The sequence below is a fragment of the Hirundo rustica genome, chromosome 4, assembly GCF_015227805.2.
Source record: "Hirundo rustica isolate bHirRus1 chromosome 4, bHirRus1.pri.v3, whole genome shotgun sequence".
Lineage (NCBI taxonomy): Eukaryota > Metazoa > Chordata > Aves > Passeriformes > Hirundinidae > Hirundo > Hirundo rustica.
Window position 1 is genome coordinate 73,125,110 of NC_053453.1, and position 23,153 is coordinate 73,148,262.

General features: G+C 41.6%; 1 protein-coding gene across 1 annotated transcript; it reads right to left on the minus strand.

The window, feature by feature from the left end:
- Positions 1 to 62: 62 nt before the first annotated feature.
- Positions 63 to 7,456, minus strand: STRAP (serine/threonine kinase receptor associated protein). The gene is made up of 10 exons (XM_040063092.2): positions 7,257 to 7,456; positions 6,133 to 6,268; positions 5,313 to 5,394; positions 4,976 to 5,048; positions 4,264 to 4,360; positions 3,248 to 3,385; positions 2,727 to 2,863; positions 1,949 to 2,098; positions 1,367 to 1,432; positions 63 to 1,044 (listed from the first exon to the last, which is right to left on the minus strand). Exons 1-10 carry the CDS (start codon positions 7,366 to 7,368, stop codon positions 977 to 979), a joined length of 1,059 nt encoding a protein of 352 aa, XP_039919026.1. The 5' UTR covers positions 7,369 to 7,456; the 3' UTR covers positions 63 to 976.
- Positions 7,457 to 23,153: the final 15,697 nt, after the last annotated feature.

Consider the following 23,153-nt stretch of genomic DNA (forward strand, 5'->3'; position numbering starts at 1 on the left):
CTTCTCACCACACAGAATGCATTATGTAAAGCTTTCAGCATAACATTAAAAGAAATGACAAGTGGAAGAATGGCAATTATTTTCTTTAATGAAGAAAATATGATTTGTAACCTTGAAAGAGTAACTTTTTTATCCAGTCTGGAGGACTAAACCCAAGCTTTACACAGATTTGCAGCCAGCCTCTGATATTTTCATGTACAACCAAATACTTCAGGCAGCACGTTTAAATTTAGGAATTTTCACTGTTTTTTCTTTTTAGAGACTCATGTTTACATTCAAACTTTAAAGAATAAAAAAGATACAAAGCTTACAGATCAAAGAACTTGCCACCCTCTGTACCAACACTAAAACACATTCTTTTGCTTTCTCTCTGTACAGTACAAACCCAAGATGCCAAGGATCACGTGATTCATGTGGTTGCTTTTCCATTTCATGAACCCAACGCTCAAAAGTAACGTACGAGTTTGGAGAGGCATTTTATTTAGACAACTGAAAACAGTTAAACATTCAGAAGCAGCATACAATGAAACAAAACCCGAACCAAATACTTTTAAGTACATAATCCCTTCTTTTTCGACTAGAGCCAATTTTTCCAACTTTCAAGAGGAGGGAAAAAAAAAAAAAAAAAAAAAAAAAAAAAAGGTAAAAGCCATTGTATCTCTTCTTCGTAATAATGAAAACACACTACAATGAGTCTAATTGAGATTGGAGAGACTGGATCTTGGCTTGCACACTTCTTTGAAAAGACAGTAGGCAGTTATGCCAAAAAGCCAGCAGAACTCTACTACTTGTCTTTTGGGTTTTTATTTGGATGCTCAGTTCTCTTACAGACAACACCTAGCCAGTTCCACCGCATTCTCATCAGTTACTGCCCATCTTTGCCCCTGGGAGGGAGCGCACTCTGGAAGGCTGCTGTCTGTCACTGCTCACTTGATTTAGTCTCGCATGTCCACGTGTCACAAAACAGCTGCAGTAATCAGGCTTTCACTTCAGGAGTTGAGCTGTACACCGTATCTGAGTTTTCAGAGGCAATCTCTTCTGCAACTGAATAAAAAGGGTGCGATTTAATTTCACTTTAGATATATAAACCAAAGAAATGTTGCAGGGATCGCTTAAAGAGACCGGTTCAGTTTGTTTTCCCACTCGACCTGATCCAGCTGTTCTACCCCATCTGTTCTGCCTGCACAGCTCCAGTCACCAGCCTGACACCACATAATCAGTGTCAGGCAAATGCATTCAAACATCTTTTGAAAGGAGTGAAAAATACCAGAAAGCACCTGAGGGAAAGTACTTCTCCTAAGGAATGCTATCATCTTGACTATCTTTTAACACTGAGGCAGTTGAAGCTGACAGTTCAGTTCATTACCTATTTCCTCCTCTGCAGTTCCTGGAAGGGTAGTCCTTGCTTTTGCTGCTTCTGCATTCTCCTCTTCTGTAGAGAGAAGGTAGAAAAACAGTCAATACCTTCAGTTCCACACACCCACCTTAATTTTAAAAAAAACAACAAAAGTAATTTCCGTTTAATTCAGTGTTGAGGCAAAACACTTGAGCAAGCAGCTCTACCAATGAATATCCACGTGTAGTTACTGCTTCCCTCTCCCCAAGCTGAAAGAACCAGAGTACAGTATAAAATAAAACTACCATCCACTTCTACAGAGTCTCCCTTTCAGAATTATAAAAGTGGTATCACATATTTCTCACTCTTTAACACAAAAATACATCAGGCTCTTGGCTTAAATATCCACCAAGTGTCTATATTCAAAAAAGCTTACGAGTGTGATGTTAACTGCTTGCATGACAGCTACAAAAGTACATCCTTCAATCCAACAGATTTGAGTAGAAAGAAACCTTCAGAAGACAGGAGTCACTGCTCAGTGTTTACTAATGATTGATATTTAAAAGTGCACACGGAGTTGCCAAGTTTCAGCAGGACCAAGCACTCACTTACCAGGAACTACACACTTCCAAAGGCCATAGGTTTTCCCTACTGTTGTCTGCCACAGCCGTAGTGTACCATCCTCGGAGCCACTGGCGTATAACTCTCCATCGGGGCTGAATCGCACGCAGTGAATGGGACCAAAGTGCCCTTTGTAAGATTCTGAAGGGAAGAAGTCAACACCATCAATTTCAAATTTCAGCCGACAACTGAAATTTAAGTACAAACCGATCTTTCTGCTACAAAACAGAGTTTACTTGAATGGCTGTGTCAGCAATGGCTACTTCAGGCAAGATGTTAATGTTTCATTGACTGCAAGGAAAAAGGTGCTCATTTATTCTAGACAAAACTGCAAAGCAAGCCAACAGCATGGAGAACACACGCTCTGTTCCTTCAACCCCCTACTTCCACAAACAATTTTAAATGAGGACTGGATCAGTAATACGCTCTTTTTGAAGCAAATCTGGCCAACACATCATATTTTTCATAAAAATGTTGTAACTGACATGTCTAATGAAGCCAATTTAACATACAGCTACTATAGCAATACAGAATGAGATTTTTTTTAATAGGTGCAAAATGGTTGAATGAATGTTTTGATTAGTTTTAAAATAATATTAGGTATACTGAGATAGCTAAAAATGTTTAACTGATTGTATACCTTTTCATCATCCTCTTGCACAGCATGCTATGCTAAGACCTCATCAGAGTGCAACAGTTTCATTTAGTGGTCATTATTTTAATAATACCTATTTCAGAACTCCTTTATGAATATAGGAGACAAACATACCTAATTCTTCTCCCGTATTATAGTCATATTTATAGAGTTTAAAATCTTCACCACCTGCAACCAAACATTCTTTCGCAGGGTGAAGTGATGCGGAATTGATTGTAGCAGGTGCTTCAAATGATTTAATCTGCTCTAGACTGAGAGAGAAAAGTTTGTTAACAAAGTTCATATTAAAAAATTAAAAAAAAAAAAAAAAAAATCCTGAGAGCAAAGAAACTGTGATTCTACCAAACTCAACTGTTTTGACCAGAAATGGGAATACAATCCTACGGAGTTTCTGAAACAAGTTTTCCGACTTGCAAAGCATGCTTGTCAAGTTAGAAATGAGTTTAGAATAAGCAAAACAAAAGCTCACGAATACAGAACTACTTTCTGGAATATACTTAAGCATGTAACTTCCTTTCTTGAACCATCACAGAGATGCCAGATTTGACCACTTGGTGATTCTGGCCTTGTACAGCCAGTTTTTACCCACAAGAAGCCTGTTACTCCATCTGTGAAAACCGGAGTTGTGGACTCACGTTTCTGCACTATGAAAAGCAATAGTCTTCCCATAGGTTATCACCAGTATCTGTCCTTCTGGAACATACTCCATGCTGCTCACTGACATTGCCACGTTTAGTGACTTCACCTCAGTCATGGTACTTCGGTCCCAGAGGCTTAAAAGGAAAGAAAAAAGGAGAAATAAAAGACTCTCAGGCTTCAGCAAATCAAATGATTTCCACCTCACATCCATGCCCAGACCTGGATATAAAAAGGCACCCATCAAGGAACGTGGTTTGATTCCAGAGGTACTTCAGATTTTCAGTGGCTTTATCTGAATTCTCAGCTAGGTCAAGTTTAAGACACATTCCTTTTTTAAAAATACTTCTACCTTTGCAGCTTAATGGTATTAAATGGCATATACACACCATTTAACTAGTCAGTGTTTCTTGTGGAGATGAAAAACCTTGGTTTAAATCTGCTAAGCAACAGATCTTGAAGCAAAGCTTGAAGATTCTATTCTTTAATAATCCCAATTTACAGAGGTTCATTAAACATAATATAGTTTTCTATCTAGCAGTGCAAGAGGTATCAAAACAGAAATTAAACTGTGCTGCTGTGACAAATAAAAATCTTTATCCATTAGCTGACTGCTGCCTTTCTATTCCTGCAATTTGGAGAAAAACAAATAGGACCAGGGTGTTGCTTATCTTGAACACTGGGAAACCAAAGAAGACAAAGCAGCAACAGCTCAGGATGGTGTGTATGCAAGAGACCTCACCGATAAATTCAACTTCTTTAGGATTACAAAAGGCATAAACTTATTCCATGCAGTTCTCAAAGATCAGCTCTTCTTATCAGGGAGAGCACATCTACAAGGAGTACACGTTTCTGGGGAAATTAGAACTATTAGCAAAATGATCTCTGACAGCAGAACAGAGATGTATCAGGCCTGCAGCTACAATCATCTAGGATCAGGTATCCTTCACCAAAATAACATACATCCTCACACAGAGCATGACTAGAAAGAAAACTGGAAGTTACTTTTTCTTACCGGACAGTTTTATCATCAGCTGAAAGAATCTGTTTGTCATCACTGCTCCACAAGGCTTTTTTAATGCCAGAAGTGTGTCCACTGACAACGTCCGGTTCTTAAAATAAAGCCAAATATTTTAATACACGTAATAGAATGCAACAATGGCATGCAGCAGTTCAGGGGCTTCCTTAAGCTGCATAGATTTCCATCTACTAGGGAGTGTAGAATTACTTCAAGCACTTAGGACTTTATTTGTAGATCTTATTCCAGGAACAGGATAAATGCAAGCTGGGTATCTGATTGCCTAGCTTTCATTCAGTGAACATCAAGGTTCCTATCAACAGTTCAGTATCAACATGAATTTAAACATGCTTCCACATGTGGAGTCTTTTTTATTTTTCTTTCAAATGACTAAATTTTAATTAATTAGACCAATTTCTAGTGTGCCTGCACTGAACTGAAACTTGCTCTGCTTGATATCTCATTCCTGGAAGTGTTCAGGTTGGATGGCAGCCCACAGAAGAGAGTTTGGAACCAGGTGATCTTTAAGGGCCTCTCCAACCCAAGCAATTCTGGGACCCTTATATACCAAAATGTTATAGACATCACATTTGTAAAACAACCCTCAACATTGTTCTTCGTGATTCGTAACAGGAAGCAGCCCCTGAATTTCAGAACTTTCATTTAACTCGAAAAAGCCCCCGAGAATCAGTTTTAAAAGCAGACTCACCTGCTTCAGGCTTGCTCAAGTCATAGATACGCAAGAGCTTATCTTGTCCACCTGTTAACAGATAATTGCTATCCTGAAACAGAAGTTACAGAGAGTCAACTCTACTTTGAATCAAAATACAGCCTCTGTCTTTGTGAGTTAAAATCACAGCTTTTTCTCTCAGACAGCCTCTAACACACTTGTTACAATAATCCCACAATCCTAAAAACGAGCAGTGGTATTTTAGATTATTTACCTGTTAAGATACACAATAAAAAAGAAAAAAAAAAGTAACTAATAGCAAAATATACTCAAGAGCTTATTACCCTGGTGAATAAGGAATAAAGGTTTCTCATACCTGTGTAAAATCCACACTTTTGACAATGTGTTTGTGAGCCAGTGTGATTAGTTCATCTCCTGACACGGCATCCCACACTTTGCTAAACAGCAAGAGGAAATATTCATATTTTAGAAGCACCAGGACAAATCAACCTGGACAGTCAGATGAATTTGTGAGCAATCTTTCCTGATGCCATCACAACATTTTATCCTAAGTGCTACATTCTTATAAGTCGTAACCCAGTTAGTCAATAAGAATATTTTATATATTTTTACTAGAGCTCCTTTGTACTGTCCCACCACTTTCCTTTATGCTCTTCTTCAGGACCATGCAAATTAATTAACATTTTAGTTTGAAGACAAAGGCAGCTCTTCTCTGCAACTTCATTAATAGAATTTGCCCTCTACTAACAAGATTCAACTTGCAAACTAGTCATTAATACCGCAAACAGCACAAACAAACAAACAAAAAACATCAAAGAAATAATTCACTAGAAGTTTCTTGTGATAAAAAGAGGCTAACTGCTAGATGAAAAATAAAAACCCCCCTCTCAACTCTGCTATAACTACAGTGCCAGAGATCTGAGCTGCACAGAAAAGTTAACTAAACCAGTATGATGATTAAGCACATCAAGAAGCAATCATAGCTGCTCACCACAACAGAATTAACTGCAGCTGCTTTCAAGAAGGTAAAATCTAGGTTTTAATCTGGCCAGCCAAAAATAAGCTAAGTTACTAAAGAGAAACAAATGGATCAGTAATTTAGTACAGCTACCTTGTCACCCAAGAGCTACAAAATAAAATCAAAATATGGACCACGAAGACAACTCGTCACTTACGCTGTAAAATCTGCTGCTGCTGTAGCTGCTTTAGTGGCATCCGTGTTCAGGGTGGCTCCCCAAACAGCACCTTTGTGACCCAGAAACGTGCCAATCCAGTCTCCCGTGTCTCCCTGGCGCAGCATGGGCTTGCCATCTTCACAGAAACAAAAGTCGTAAAAGGAGGAAGCAGTTTTTTAAAGGAAAAAATATTCCCCTGCACCAGCATGTGGAAATACCCCATGCTTTACAAAGCTGTACTTGCTGCGTGCATCTAAACTCTACTGATATTCAAATGCTACTGCAAATGACATAAAAGTTTCCTGGTAAAAGTGTGTAACTTTGTTTTAAGATAGACAAAAGGTAGAAAGGAACATTTCACTTAGGTTTTATTTTCACTAAAGATTTTTTTCAGGCAGGACAGATTTGGTTTGCTTTTTTGTTTTGTTTTGGTTTTTTTTAACTTTGGAACAATATTATGAGGTCATAGAATGTGGAACAAGTCTCATGGTTGCAGTGAGAGATGAGTAAAACATACAGAGAATGCCTTTCCTATCATCAGGTTTGTTTCTGGAAAGCTACCAAAGAGTTGTTCACACAAGGCATAGAGCTGAACTGGAAGCACTTCATGGCAGAAAGGAATGCCCTTTAAAACTTATGCATGCGAAAGATTAAAATACACATGTACGAAGATAAAATGCTATTTCCACATTGAGCAAAGCGTTCTCATCACGCCGTGTCCAGCAAGGCAAGGCAGCTGCCCTGGTCACACCACAGCTCGCCTTAAATCTACAGCCCATGTGCACAGGCGGCGGCAAGGGGAACTTTCACAGACAAATCATTCTGGAGATCTCCCATACCCCTCAACAGCCGGGATCCCAACCGGGCGCATGCGGGCTCCGATACCCCCCGGCTAACCCGGCAATGAAGCACCAGAAAAGAAACCCGGCTTTCCGCTCCCTTCGTCATTCCAGAGCACGCTGAGGCGGTGTCACCATCCTCAGTGACCAGCGCACACCTCCCCGAGACGCCTCCCGCCCCACCGGCACCCCTCGGAGCGGCGATGCGCGGCCTACGAGCGGCGGGGCCCCCCCACGTCCACCCCCGGGGCGGGGGATCCGAACAAAGCGGCCCGTCCCGCTCACCCTTGCAGGCGCTGATGAGGAAATATCCGTAGGGGGTGACGCCGCTGAAGGCCAGGTCCACCACGGGCCGCGTGTGGCCGGAGCAGGTGAGCGGGGTCTGCCTCATGGCCATGGCGGCGGCGGCGGCAGCAGGGGCCTGGGCAGGGGCACGAGTCCGGCGGCCCGGCGGGAGCGGCGGCGGCGGCAGCGGGGGAAGTGACGGGCAGGAAGCGCTTCCCGGCGGACGCGCGTCACCGGCGGGGGCGCGGCCGCCACGGCACCGCCCCGCCGGGGGGACGGGTCCAGGCTGCCCCGATCATCCCCTCCGTGCGGGAAAAATGGGTCCGCGCTGCCGCGCTCATCCCATCCGTGAGGGAATAATGGGGGTCTGCGCTGCCCCGCTCATCCCATCCGTGAGGGAATAGCAGGGGTCCGCGCTGCCCCGCTCATCCCATCCGTGAGGGAATAATGGGGGTCTGCGCTGCCCCGCTCATCCCATCCGTGAGGGAATAGCAGGGACCCGCGCTGCCGCGCTCATCCCATCCGTGAGGGAATAGCAGGGGTCTGCGCTGCCCCGCTCATCCCATCCGTGAGGGAATAGCAGGGGTCTGCGCTGCCCCGCTCATCCCATCCGTGAGGGAATAGCAGGGGTCTACGCTGCCTCGCTCATCCCATCCGTGAGGGAATAACGGGGGTCTGCGCTGCCGTGTTCATCCCATCCGTGAGGGAATAGCAGGGGTCTGCGCTCCTCCGCTCCTCCCATCCAAGAGGGAATAGCAGGGACCCGCGCTGCCCCGCTCATCCCATCCGTGAGGGAATAGCGGGGGTCTGCGCTGCCCTCTTCATCGCTCATCCGCTCTGTGAGGGAGCAACGGGCTCCTCGCTGTCCTGTTCATCCCGTCATTCGCTCCATGAGGGTGCAGTGAGCTCCCCGCCATCCTGTTCATCGCTCATCCCGCTCTGTGAGGAAACAGCGAGCTCCTCTGTCCTCTTCATCCCTCATCCCGCTCCATGAGGGAATAGCGAGCTCCTCTGTCCTCTTCATCCCCTCATTCGCTCCGTGAGGGAACAGCGAGCTCCCTGCCATCCTGTTCATCCCTCATCCCGCTCCATGAGGAAACAGCGACATCCCCATCCCATTCAGCCATCATCCCGCTCCCTGAAGGAACAGCGAGCGCATCGTCTGCCGTTCATCCTCTCGCCCCGTTCCCTGAGGGAACAGCGACGACATTCCCGTCCCGTTCACCCCCTCATCCCGCTCCCTGAAGGAACAGCGGGCTCTCCGCCGTCCCGTCCAGCCAGCATCCCGCTCCCTTAAGGGAACAGCGATCACATCCCCGTCCTGTTCTGTCAGGGAAATTCATGCACATAACACCAGAGGTTTATGTCTAAAGAGGAGACAGAGGACTCCTGTAACTTTATTCAAATAAAGAGAGAAGTTATGGGCATTTCCCGTGGGGTCTCTCAAATTGTTAGAGGATGCAGCCTATTTATCCTAATTTCCAAGCTGCATTTCCCTCTCTTCCCCCATTGGCTCCTCTTTTCCTTTCAGTCCCTTCACCCCTCTTCCCAAAGAGCCACCTCATCACCGTCCAGTTCATCTCCTCGTCCTGCTCAGGGAACAGCAACCTCCTCGCTATTCCATCCATCCATCCATCCATCCATCCATCCATCCATCCATCCATCCATCCATCCATCCATCCCTCCATCCACAGTCATCCCCAGGGCTCCTAAACCAGCGGCAAGTGACTCCTGCCCAAAGGCAACCCCGCTTTTCCTGCAGGGCCAGCTCCCCTCACGGCCCGCTGTGGGACTGATCAGCTTTTCCAGCCGGGATGGCAAAGCCCTGAAGGATGTGGGGATTTCAGGGCAGCACCCGCCTCTTTGGGCGTTTTTATGCCCAAGACAAGCTGATGGTGGTGTCTGGACTTACCCTCAGAACCTCTAAGGATGGCGCTTGAAAATGTATCACCGCCCTTACTCAAAGTTATGGGGAGTGGTGTTTCTCTTAACTAAGAATCAGAACGATTGACAGTTAATCAACTCCTTTTTCTCTTAAGAAAAAAGGAGATGATTAACTCATCTCCTTCTCATCTTACAACTAGGAAAAGTACTTAAATCATCAACCGAAAATTGAAGTTGGAGCAGACTTCCGCAGCTTTTTTTTATTTAAAAGATAGGCGCCGTATTTCACGTTCTTCTGGTATTTTGTTTCTCACCCCAGGGTTCTCAGAAGTAACTCGTAAAGATTTTGTAACTTTGTGACTCATTTTCAGGCGTCCTGACACTGTGTCATAGATCAACAGTTTTTCCACTCAGAGCCACAGGTTGCCGCATGGACCCTTCCAGTGTCTTCAAGATTTTTCTGGACTTCTTTCCAAACAAAAATTTATTACTTCTACATTTACAATTTTCAAAATCTTATCTAAGCATAGGGCTACGTCGCCTTGCTAGAAATGCTGTATGGGTTTACATTTTCAAAAATTCTTCTGGTAATTGATGCTGTCAACTTTTTCAGTGGGAAGAAAATGATCTTAAGGATCAGTACAAAGAAAAACTTAGTATTAAGTTTAAATTGCCTGCTTAGAATCCAAGGTTGAGAAACAGAAAGAACGGGAAGATTGTGTTAGGGGAAGTTTACTTTTAATGATTTCACAGCTTTGATTGGTTTTGTCTTCTGTTATATGGAGTGTGATTTTCCACCCGGACAAAGCTTATGACATCCACTTAGGAAGACACAAAATCCATAACAGGCAGAGAAAGGTGAAAATATTCCAAATTTGACAGTAAGTATCTGAAAATCAGAACAGGAAAAAAATGATGGAGATGTGAAACCCATAAAATCTAGACATCCCACTAGGCCAAGCAGAACTACAGGACATTGGAAAATATGACTAAGGACATATGGAATTAATTCTGAAAATAAACCTGTCTGCATTTTTTCTTAGAGTCTCCAAAGTTGGTGCTAGACCTAAGTCTGAGCAGTCTCAGGCTTTCTCTCTGGTAGCACCTCCATCGAAATAGTTTATTCCCCACTGTCTGAAAATGTTTGCATTAAAAATACACTAATTCTGTGCCCTCCAAGGGCACAACCCTCTGTAGCTGCTTTGCTTAATACAGACGTTTTTAAAGGAGGTAGGAACTGTGAAATAGGCTTCGGTTTTTCAAGAAAGCCTAGACGTGGTGCAAGACAAAGAAGGAAAGATGAAAAAAAAAAAGTTATTACTTTTGGAAGTTTAGCAAGCTTAAAATAATAAAAAAGAGGTAATACTGAGTTTTATTGTTTTCAACAAGGCGATTATGTATCATGCTCCAGTGATTGAATTCCCTCTGCAATGTTACTGACAATAAATAAAGCTATTTATTTCCTCGTGAAACGTTGTGATTCTAGTGCTATGATTACGATGAATAATGCAGAGAGTCAATTAAGTAGACATGTTAATTATACATATTTGCATTTCCAAAGACTCCTTTCTTCTCTTGCAGGTATCACAGTTGGAGAGACATTGTCTCGCCACTGAGTGGAGCTCCTTACATATTTATTTGTACAGTAAAGCTCCAACAGAGATCCTGCCGTGAGGTGACCTAGTGATGGTTATTTCGGCTTGTACCTGGCAGCTGTGTGGACACGGCACTCAAGAAGTTACCAAATGCTTAATTCTCTAAAATTAATTAGCTAAATAGGTAGATGGAGACCTCCAAGACACAGCAGCAGGGCAGACCCTTTGTTGGTAAACCTCAAATATGAGTTATTTTATTGAATGGTGAAACGTTCAGTGCAGTCTGTGGGCACATTGATGTCCTTTTTTTTTTTTTTTTTTTTTTTGAGAATTGCCCTGCACTAATCTGTACGGCTAATTTAGGAGGGGGGTAAAAAGAAAGGAAGAAAAAGAAGAGGACTCACTGTTTGCTGAAGGATGATGTGTTGCAGATGCTGCGTGCAGATATGTGAGAGCAATTGCAGAGTGTGTTGCTGGGTTTCCACCGGGGGGATAATTAAAAATGAGTGCCAGCCTTGAGCAGTCAATTATCACTGAGTAAAAAGATGAAAGATAAAAGGCAGATGTAATCATATTTCACGAATAAATCATCAGTGTGCCTCTAGTCAAGGAGTCCTTTCTACATCAGCTTTTCACAGCTAGTGACCATATTTTTTTCTAGTTTCCTGGAGCTTCTTTTAACATTCATGTAGGGAAAATGTGAGTGCTGGACCACAGACACTCTTCTGTTGGGCGTCCATGGTAGGACAGTCTACTGCAGTGTATTCTGAGAACATTTGGGTAGAAACTGGGGATCCATTTCCTTTTCTTGGATCGTGCAGGTTTGGTAATACAGTTGGTGTGTGTGATAGAGGCCAAGGGGAGTAGACAGGGAAATGAGATGTAGAGGAATAGGGAAGGGTGTGAAGAGGAGTTCAAGAGAGCAGCAAGGAGGAGAGGTGGTTTAGCAGGAGAAATGGAAGCTGGATAGGAGGGGAAATGGGAGATTTATCAATTGTGTGCCTCACAGTTGCATTGGTACCTTTTTTCCTGTCCCTTCTGCTGAGGTCACATTATAAGATCACTTCTTTAACCACCACGTTAGTGCCAGGATCTCAAAATTCTTTGCTCTTATGAGAAGAACATTGTTCCTAGCATTGTCAGGAGCCTTTCCATCTGTCTGGAGAGCAGGGATCCAGCACATTCAGAGCATTGTACCAGCCAAAGAATGATAAAACCAATAAGGGATATTTAAAATTGTTTTATCTCTGCCATAATAGCTTCTCTGTTCCTCAGTCTTCAGGTCCCTTTCTGTCTTTTGAGAGGGAACAGTTGGTAATTTTGGCCAGATAGAGAGGAGAGATGAAAAGGAAATGATTCCCCAGTTTCTATCCAAATGTCTTCAGAACATTGTGTTGCTAAAGGTAACTCGCAGGAAATAATGGAATGTACAGTAAAAATACACATAATATTATTTTGCTGCTTCTTTTCAAGCCTCATATTGGACCCACTTCATATCTCAGGCTAGCAAAATAAACATTTACCTCTGCAAAAAGAATTCCAATTCATAATAAAACCGAATCCAGTTGTAACGCTCTGCTAAAGGAGAATTAAAATTGCCTGTCGGTTTACTTGCTTTCCAGGAAACAGCTTAGCAAAATTCTTATTCTCTAAGGATCATCACAACTGCAATAACTCTCTGTGAGGTATTACTGTACTGTAAGGAACAGCAAGACAAATTTCCAGGAACGAGCTTTAGCTGAGCTGGTTCATAATTGTTTTCACTTGGAAGATGTTTTCCACCATGCAAGATGTTTATACTTGCTGAATTCAGACATCAGCCTCTGAAAATCAGCCATAGCAGACAGCCCTGCTGTCCTAGGAACACTTGAACTGATCTGACACAGAAAGGACTTTGGGATTTTCCCTTGTTTTCAGGGGTAAAAGCTTTGGTGAAAAGACAGAAGCTAACCCAGGTAACATCAGTCAGGCTTGTTGATAAGCCTTTCCTAATCACTTTTTGAACAATCCTGCAGATTTTCTTTGCATTCTGGTTTTGAGCAGTCACTTGCAAGTGCAGGTTTTGTACCAATAATATTAGTGGTGTAAAATACTCTAATTTCTAATAAATAAGACTTAGTTTGTAACTTGACTGTGAGCCTCTCTTCACTTGGCAACGTGATATTTGCTGGTTTATGAGGGCAAGTCTGGCACTGCAGAGAACACAATAATGCTGTTCTGCTACTACTTGCACAAGAATTTAATTTTGAAAAAATAGATTTTTTCTTTTCATGATGGTAATTACTATGTACTAGACTGCGTGTCCCTTTTAGGGCGCACCAGTAAAATAGGTGAGCTTGAAAACAGAGGATAGCAAGAAAAAGATGAGAAAGACTACTCGCATGTGGCATATATTTGTGTTATTTAGGAAAAAATATTAGCTTCTATAAGATTTCTTTGCATAAACAGCAATTCATACTATTCTTTCCATCCTCTGGCCATAAAAATCTCAACTTTTAAAGAAATATTGTTGCTCTTCTGAGATTTGAGAAATATGTTCCATTTCAAAACAACTTTAAGCTACATTTGTCTCTGGACTGAATCCACCAATGTCATCACTATTAGATCATGGATTAATTTGGCTCATGGTATTTTGCTTGGAGTAACTACAGTTGTGGGGTTTGGTCTTTTGCCATGATCAAACTTTGAAAGAAATTAATAGCACTGATGGTAGAAGATGATGGCCATGCTTTTACAAGTAGGAGACAAAAGACAAAGATTTGCAAAGGGTTTTTTTATTATTATTATTACAGAGATTTTGGGGAACAAAGATTATTGTCCCAAAATAACTGCAAGGAACTGAAAATATTTAATGGTGGAATGAGTCAAAAAGATAAGAAATACCCTCATTACTCTTGAATAGAACTTTATTCATGATGCTTATACAAATATTTGGAAAATACATTAGTGCAATTAAGTTATTTGCCAGTGGGGTTTCTATGAAACTTTCCCATTCGGTGCTGCACATCCATATCGCTATGATATGTAAAATACAGGCTAGGATTCCCAAAAGTGCATTTCGTGTTTCTTTCCTTTTGTTTCTTGATGACGACACAGGAACGGCTTGCCGAGGTGGAAAGAGGCTTTGGTTCACCTCACAGCCACGTCCAATCCAGTCTGTCCTAGTAGCGGGTCACCTGCCATTTCGGATGCTAAAAACAAGAGTCTTATTTGCACCTGAATGCCGGTGAGACCCAGGTTTTGTATAGAATTTAACATAAATATATAAATAGCTTCATGTGACAGAGCAATTTAGGTTTTGTTCTAGAAGTGACTGGCTCTTAGATCAGGTAAAAATAGAAGAATAATCTGTGGACACCCCTACTGCTTGATTCCAGGTGAAAATGCCATCTTTACTTACAGTTAAAGATTCATCAGCGGGCTGAGCATGAAGCAGAGAGAAATCAACAAGTTCCCAAGAAAGCTTCACACCTATCAAAAGCCTTTGAAGTTTAACAACAAAGCCTAACTCTAAGGGCATGAGTATTGGGCCACGTAAGGAAAAGTCATTAAGCAGTTAATCTTAGGCCTTATCTCAAAGTACTCCATTTCTATGGAAACTGAGTACTTGGCTCGGAACACCGGAGCATATCCTAGGAATTCATTGTTAGAGTACTGGAGCGGAGATATCCAGTTCTGTGTCAGCCGAGATAGCATTCTCTAGTTCTGCTCGTCATCTTGCCATCCCTCCCTCCCCATCTCCTCCACCCCGGTTTTATAGCTAATCCTTTACCTCGATTTTTGTCCTCTATTTACATCTTTGCGGGGACAGTAAATCCAAAGGAAACAGGGGACAGTAAATCCAAAGACATCCCAGAGACGTTCCCTGAGGTAATTGTGGCACTCTTGATTTGCTAAAGAGGACCTGTGTGGGAATTTTATCAAGGGCAGGCTTTTGGGAAGGAATTTTTCTGGCGAAGAATAAAAAAGTCATTTTTACAGAGCCAGTAACACTCCAGAACTCCTGCAAATCCCTTGAACATTGTGACCACTTAAGAATTGACAGCTGCAAACAGGTTACAGCAGGCAAAGCTCTCTTATCACAGTAGTGTATCTGGGATTTTCAGCTGGCGTTTTTATAGAAATAATATGCCTAAAAATAATTAATGTGAATATTGCACTATAATCAAAAATATGCTTCTAGCGTCTCACTTATTCGAGGCACTGAACAAACAATCATATGTGAAGTGGGAAATGGAAGCAGAGTTTGGAAAGTAGTGGCTGGTAACCTACCGAAACGATATGAGCAACTTAATTGCATGTTACATTGTAGTGTAACAGTGAAAAAAAAGAAAATAGCCATTAAAAATCTGCAAAGCACCCGGGAATTACTCCTGGCAAGGGCTACAGAGATTACCCTCTGTAGATCATTGGTCAAATATGTGCCAGCTCGAAAGACCAAAACCTGCTATCAGTTATTTTGTCAAAGCCCTCCTCGTGATAGCATCACAGGGGAGGCGACACGCGGTTGAATCCCATCTTTCTTCTTGTGAAAGTTAAAATACATTGGCAGAAAGTTTTGAAGTTATACGTTAGTACATTCGTTTCATTCTACTGAAAAAAAAAAAAAAAAATTTTGCTCTGCATGTTCCATTAAGCAGCTGTCAGATCACCATCTTATCTGCCGGATCACCAACACTTGCAGCACTGCCGATGTAGCTGAGTGCGAGTGGATTGCTGAAAGTGAAATATTTTGGTCACTGTAGTAACCTGCAGTAACCCCAGCTTCCAGAAGGACTTCAGGCTTTTGCCCTGGGGCTCCTAACCGGGCTTTGATACCTCTCTTGGCTTTTTCTGTTACCTGCCTCTTATCTGCTCCTCCGTGACAGCCACAGCTGATTGGTTGGACATTATCCTTATTGCTTTGCAAATGTTTTGCTAACTAAATTCATGTGTTTGTCTTCCCTTCGCCCCTTTCCCTCCTCCCCGCAGAAGTTGATGACAATGCAGAAGAGTCAGATGAAAGCTGTGTCTTGGCTTACTGTGCAAGCTTTCAATTCACTGCCTGCGAGTCTCTTGGTCTCAGGAGTGGCAGCTGCTGGTTTGATTCCATTTGTGAAACGCGGAGTACTCAAAAGGAATCCAGTCTGAAGCGAAACGCAGTTACTGGATGTTTGTTCAGAGCTATAATGAGATTGAGTAGATGAACATAATGCTTTCACAGGCTCTTGATCTGACTGCAAGTACCGCGGAAAACAGTGGTAGGAAGAACAAAGGTTTCAAGATGAAACCTCTATTAATTCCTTTGCTGTGAATCTTCACAGTTCTACCAAAAAAAAAAAAAAAAAAAAAAAAAAAAAAAAAAAAAAAAAAAAAAAAAAAAAAAAAGAACCCAGTGCTGCGCTTTTATCTTAAGGGATGTTACTGAAAGCGGCACGGGTTCCACATCCAGATACCACATGATTGGCATTAAGCTTGTAATTGCAAAATGTTGTACAAGTCGATTCTTACTTGTATAATGCATTAATCCAAAAGCCAAACTTCCAACTCTTCAAGTCTATATTTGGATTGTTTTCACAAAACAAGTTAAATGAGTCTAAGATAACTTCTAAAATGTTTTCCAGAATCTAAAGTTAGCTTTTAAACCCCATTTCCACTAGAAAATGAAGGTTAAATATTTTTACTTTGAGATCTGGGTTCATTGAACTCTCCCAAGTCCTAACACAGGCACGAGCCAAAAAACCCATGAACCAACAGTTCATACAAACTCCTGAGAGCCAAATCAGCTGACTCTGGCAGAGCACAAATGTTTTTAAACTCATTTCAGCTTCTTTTATGAAGATAATCCAAGCAGTACCAACTTGCTTTTTCCACCAGCATCTTCTTTGCTTCTCCCAGGACAAAATGATAACACTGGAGTCAAAGACTTGCAGTGTCACAGAGTCATGGCCTAGATTTCTTTGTACTGAAGCAACAGATCTGCAAGAGAGCAGATGATTGTTTTATAATATAGAAAATAATGTTGGAAAATAACCATCAGAAGCCGTCATCTCTTTTTAACTAGCCACAGTATTTCAGAGAAGGCTGGAGTGCCCTGTCTCTCCTGTAAACGTACAGTACTCCATTTAACATACTTCTTTTATTTATTCTGTCTTGGTAATCAACTGCTGCCTTTGAGAGGATGATAAAATTACTTTTTATTCCCACACACAAACACACACATACAATGCAATGTATCGTGACCGATTTACTCTTTTTAGAGAAGCTAAAAAAGGAGAAATGCACAAGAGCACCCTTGTTTGAATAAATACTGGGCTGTCTGTATGGAATAACAATTATATGCTGAAGCTAGAGCAGATGTATGGGTGTGAATCACATAAGGGTAGGTTGGGGAATTATAATCAGCTAAACAGACCTAGGAATCAATCAGCAGTGGAATTTTTTCTCTGGTTAAACAGCAGATTTTTTCTGACTATTATGGTGCAGGATGGGGGAAGTGATTTTTTTCAGCCCATGTTGCAAATGTAGTGTGAAAGCTCCCGAAGTGTAGGACATACATTTGTGACACAAAAATGCAAAATGAAATGAGATCTGGCACTGCCATTGGCAGCCTCTGTTACGACTGATGAAGAAAAGTTTGCAGATCTCTTTTTTAGTACTCTGCAAGAAGAACAGCTCTGGAGTAAGGGCAAGATATGAATGCTATTTTTTCCTGGGTTTTGCCATATCCTCAGACCAAGGTCAGATTTGGACTGATTTGTATCACCACCAGGTATCCCTAGTGTGAGTATAGTCACTAGAAATAGGCAATAAAATCCACTTTCTTTAAAAGTTGAGGTCACCTTCTCTGTCACAAATGATGCGATATAATGGTGTGTCCTCATGGGCATTTCTGATGTTCCTTTGGTATTTTCATATAGAGGGTCTCATCTCAAATGACCTTTGCCTACTTTTCTTCATCATTTCTGCATTATCATACAAAAAAAAAATCATTCCAGTCATTCAGTGGCTTTTCCCGCACTGTGTTTGTGACCTGCTTACTCTCTTACTTATTAAAGAGCTTTACCTCAACCACCAACGCAGACACACTCCCAAGAGCAGAGACCCAAAAAGTCCGGATGCAAATTTTGTCAGGTCCTTTCTTTTCTTTTGTCAGGTCCTTTCCTTGCTGGTTTTGCATTTCACGGATGCCGTGTTATCTCACATTAGACCATTGGAAACGACCAAAGGTATCTGTGAGCTCAGGGTTCTGAGGCAGCCTCCAACAACCTGCCGGAAGCATCTTCCATCAACTTCAAGCAGGAAGCAAATGGACTGAGAAGAACGGGCCATTAGCAGTGATTACACAACCTGACCTCTTTGACTGGGTGGCATTCATTGAGTGAGCCAGCGAGCCTTTTGTTGTTGTTGTTCACCTCCCTAAAGTGTCTGCTGATGAAGAAAAGGATTTTTTTCTGGGTGTTTTGTGGGCAGTCTCAGCTGAGTTAAGACCGAAAGGCAAAGAACCAGAACCAAAGTCTTTGCTGGGGCACTGCCGGGAAATGTGGGGTCTTGCAGTCCTGCCCTTGCTGCTCTCATACCTCCTCTGAGTGGAGACTTGAGAGTAATGTTTGTAATTTAATCACAAATGCATTACTCTACCAAAAGATTTTATTGTATTATACTCCATCCAGCACTGAAGAAAGTTTCTATGCTATTATCCCTTCTACAGAAATTCCATGTGCCTTAGCTGCTTCCCAAAAGACATGAGGCTGCTCCTGGCAGTTAAGTGATTTCCAGCCCCTGAATTAAAATAATTCCAAATTGGAAAATGTATGGTATTCCAGATTTTTAAACAACTTATAAAAGAAATATGAGTCTTTTGCAATAACTTGGATATGAATATTGAGCAGTGGCTAAAAAAATCAAGCCTATTTGTGGTAGTAACTGAAATTACCACTTGTTTCCAGTTAATCCACTGGGCACTTGTGAAGTGATATCTTGGTGATAGTAGATTACTTTCATTTCCACAATCTTTATTAGGTAGATTTAAACGCTCCGTAAAGCTCAGTTAATTGAAGAAAAGATGGTGCAATAAAAGCAGAAAGCAAACCTGCTGCAATCCATCCTCAGCAGTCATATGTGGGTTGACTGTTGGATCCTGTTTTACAGATAGTACCACTCCCAGGGACAGGGGATTCCCACCTCTCTGAATTACTTTTACACATACAACAAACCTGCCACTTTTAGGCTCCAGAACACGACAATCTGCAAAACTAGCCTGGAGTGGCTTCTGACTGCCAAGGAAACATATATTTATTAATGGAAATCACGAGCTTCCCTCAGAGAAATAAGTGCACCATGAATTTAATGGCAGCAATAGGAGCATAAAGATAACGGTGTATACTGGAAGCCTCCCCATTTATCACACTATTTCATCCTCCTGTTTTTAGACAAAAATCATTCTCAGGAAATCGTAAGGCTTGTATATATTTCCTCTGCTGGATTAACTGGATGTTAGTAAAATACAGAGAGCAACGATGCAAAGAAAGGGCAGGACTTTCCTGTGGCACAGGATGGAAACTGCATGAATATTCAAACTTTTGATGGCATTTTGATAGAATTTCTAACCATTGATGCAGAAAACCCGTTTACAGCATGAAGTGGAGCAGGCTAATGAACATTTTGGCCACTCAGTGCTACATGGGAGTCAGTCATTCCCTCTGTCGTGGTTTAAAGCCAGGCAGGCACCAAGCACCACGCAGCCGCTCGCTTGTCCTTGGCTCTGTGCTAGCCCTGCTCAGCAACAACAAAAACATCTCTACATTATCAGCACTGTTTCCAGCACAAATCCAAAACACAGCGCCATACCAGCCACTGGGAAGAAAATTAACTCTACCCCAGCCAAAACCAGCACGCCCTATCTTAAAGCGTTGTGAGATCAGTAAAGAACACGAATTCTTTTTCTGCCAAGTTGCCCTGGACAGAAATCCCACTGCAGTAGTTACATGATACCACTTGGGGAAAATGGAGTGATACCAACTATACATCAAGTATAATTGTTTGGATGTGTAATTTTCCACAGGATTCAGCATCAAAAATTCCACAGTATTTAATGCTTGAATGAAGAACCGGTTATTCAGATTAATGCTGTGCCGTGCCAAAATAACAGTAGCTGCCTCCCAGAGCTCTCTGTGCAGCTAGAATATATTTTCTTCCTTCCATCCAGATGTTGATGTGATCAGAAATATCAGCCAATTTATTACGCTCAGAAGCAGCATGGCCAAAGCTCATCCTTAATCTCGATCCCATTTCCTGGTATCCTGCCAGAAGAGATCCTGACTACAGCACCTCATCAGCTACCACGGCTGCCCAAAGGTAAAGACAACACCAGGGCTTACGCTGGAAAATGCAATGGCTTATTTTCAGGAGGATTAAGAGCTGCAGATATTTTGTGTCTGATCTTTTTAGCTTCAGGTCTACTCTGTCTGCCAATTTGAGGGTCAGTTCCTAATCTTCAAAGCCATCAGCAAGTTTTAATCTCTTTAATACTGGCAGAGCATCGCTATCCGCACTATAGCTGAAGAGCTGCATCCTCTCAGAAAAGCAGCTCAGAGTGTCCAGGACAGCACAGTACAGTAAGGCTGAAGACAAATGGTTTTGGCAGAGGGGCTTCACTACTGGGTAATCTCCTCAAGGAGGTCACACACTTCCACACTCCTGAGCCATAAAACCTTGTCTCCTTTCCAAAGTTACCTGTTTTCCCTGTGGAATGTTCCACTCATCTTTCTGCTACAATTTTTTTTTTTTTTTTTTTTTTAAATTTAATATCAGAAACTTAGAACAGTGAGCTAAGATTACTCAGGTTTATTTACAAACTAGAATGAGCAGATCTGCTGTCATTGAAAAGTATTTGCACAAGAATAATAATTTTTTAAAAGTCGCTTATTTTGAGATACTTTTAACTGACATGGTGGAAATAAATGTGGTTAGTTCCCAGATTTAAGTGATTTTTGATACACATGCAGACCTTTCTTGTGAAAAGCTTCTTTTCCAGCAGAACTGAGTTGATTTGAATTATAAAGTAAATCTTTCATTACAGACAAAGATTTACGTTACATATTCAGCTCCCTTAAGAAATGGCCTCTTCTTCCTTTGCACAAATTCTGATGGAGATAATCCCCTGCAGCTGGTGATTCATGCTGAGATTGCTCAAGCAAGGGTTTGATGCAAGATTTACATTTGCAGTAGAGTGCCTACATTGTGTGAAGGGACTCTTGCAGAAAAAAATAGATTTATTTTTCCTTTATAAGCAATCAGCAGTGCTCCAAGTGGTGAGGCAATGCTGGGAGTCAGGTACCAGCTTGAAGATCACCTGATCCATACAGCAGCCTTCAGTTTTCTCCATTCTTTTAATGGGGAGGAGGAAATAAATGGGAAATGATGAGCAAAACCAACGAAATACTGACCCCCACAACAATTGTTGCATTTATTTTGCAGTTATTTTTCTGCCTTGGAGTAGGCCAACAGGAGAACTTTGTTGATATTTCTATGATTGTTTAGGAGAGAAAGCAAAGACTGTCTTTTCCCCAGTGGTGCTTGCTTTCATAGCCACCCTCCTATTTGGTCAGAAACATTGAAATAATGAAACCAGTACTACTAAATGCTGCAACTTAATTTTCAGACTTTCAGCATTTCATGGTTTTATTGGATACTTCAGACCCTGAAGAATCTCAGTTTTCACTTTTGTAGATTATTCAGCCTCGCTGAGAAAAAAATTTAAAAAATTAATCCAAGTGCACCTTAAGGGCTCAGAGGTACAGCAAAATGAAAAATGTTTTCATTTATTATTTCCCAGCTAGATTACATAATTTGTGATATTTACAATTAATGACTTTGCTGAAGATTCTGTCCTAGATATCATTTTTTTCTGAAAGAACCTTTTTATAATTTAAAAACGAAATGGTCTCCCCTCAAGGACACTTTGCAGATTCCAGTTTTGTGATTCACTTGTGAAGGGAGTTATTTTCAATCTTTCCCATGATCTCAGTGTCATGGGATTTTTGTTCTTTGGGAGCCACGATGACACAAATAACATTAAGAACAACAAATGGTTTATCCACATTGAATTTGTGATAAGAAATCCACTCGTGACTCCTGAGAATTTCTTAGTGGGCCAGAGGTTTTGTTTCCAGCTACCAGTACAAATCTGTCTGTTATCAGCTGGGTAAGGCTGCACAGACTCAACCAGATGAGAGCAGAACTGCCATTTATTTTCACCTTTTTCTTGTGCTTTCTCTGTAATTATTCAACTAACATACTCTCTGCTCCACATCTGTAAAATGGGATCCTTTTGATTTCCTTCTGTTTGACTATAAATCTTAACTATGTTGTTGCAGTGGGACAGATTCTGTCATCTCTGCCCTTGTAGCAGAGCGCTTCACAAAGGAAAATAATAGGAGTGAGAATGAATATTGAGTGTTTATCACAAGGATAGCCTGATTTTGAAGCCTGTAAATGTATTCATTTATCTGCATATAATGAATAAAGTTATTAATGAAATGATAAAACTTTTAAATGATGTGGAGGTTTATCCAGTGTGCAAATTCCTGATGCAGCAGGGTCGTTTGATTACCACACTAGCTGGTGATCTCTCAACTACTCAGTGCATACAGAAAGAGAAATCTCCAACACCCTTCCAACACATTTCCCTCACTTCAGGCAGACTTTCTGTCCAGTCTGTTTCTGTTTTGTGGTTAAATTAAGGACATCAATTTCTTGGAACGTTTCGTGCTAAACTGATACAAAAACATAAATAACATTTCAAAAGAACAGCAAAGGCAGTACCAATGTGCCTGAACACTGGAAAATTGTCCTGCTGTACTTTCTCCCCCCTGGGCTCAGTGTGCTTGGTCCAGCTGCTGGAAGAAGATGTTCTGGTGAAGCTGCTGCCTGTGCCACGGCATCACAGAGAGCTGCAAGGTCACTCTGAACCTCCAGCTCCTTGGCCTGCAGCTGAAAATACCCTTCTTGTGTTCAGGCTTCTGGGTCAGTGTTATCTCCCTGGAATTCGGTATCAAATGGCCCTGCCTGTTCCAGCCAGGTCACATACTGTGCTTGGGAGCTACCAGCTTGTGCTACGTGGGGTGAAGTTCTCACTGTGCTTCATCAATGGCTTGCTTGTGTTGAAAGATTAATGAGGAAAATGTGGCAATATACATTGATATTCGTGCTGTGCTTTGGAGAGCGAGGTTATAAAATTAAGAGAGGATTTTAACCCCAAAATCCATCATAGCAAGTACCTGAAATACAGACACCACACCAGACAGGAATTTTGCATATGGTCTTTTCATTTCTTTTTATAGCAGGAATAAGTATCTTAGGGAAGTGTGTTATCTGTCTCTCTATTTCCTTCAATGATAGTTTTGAATATAATCAAATTATATTTTCAAGACACTGC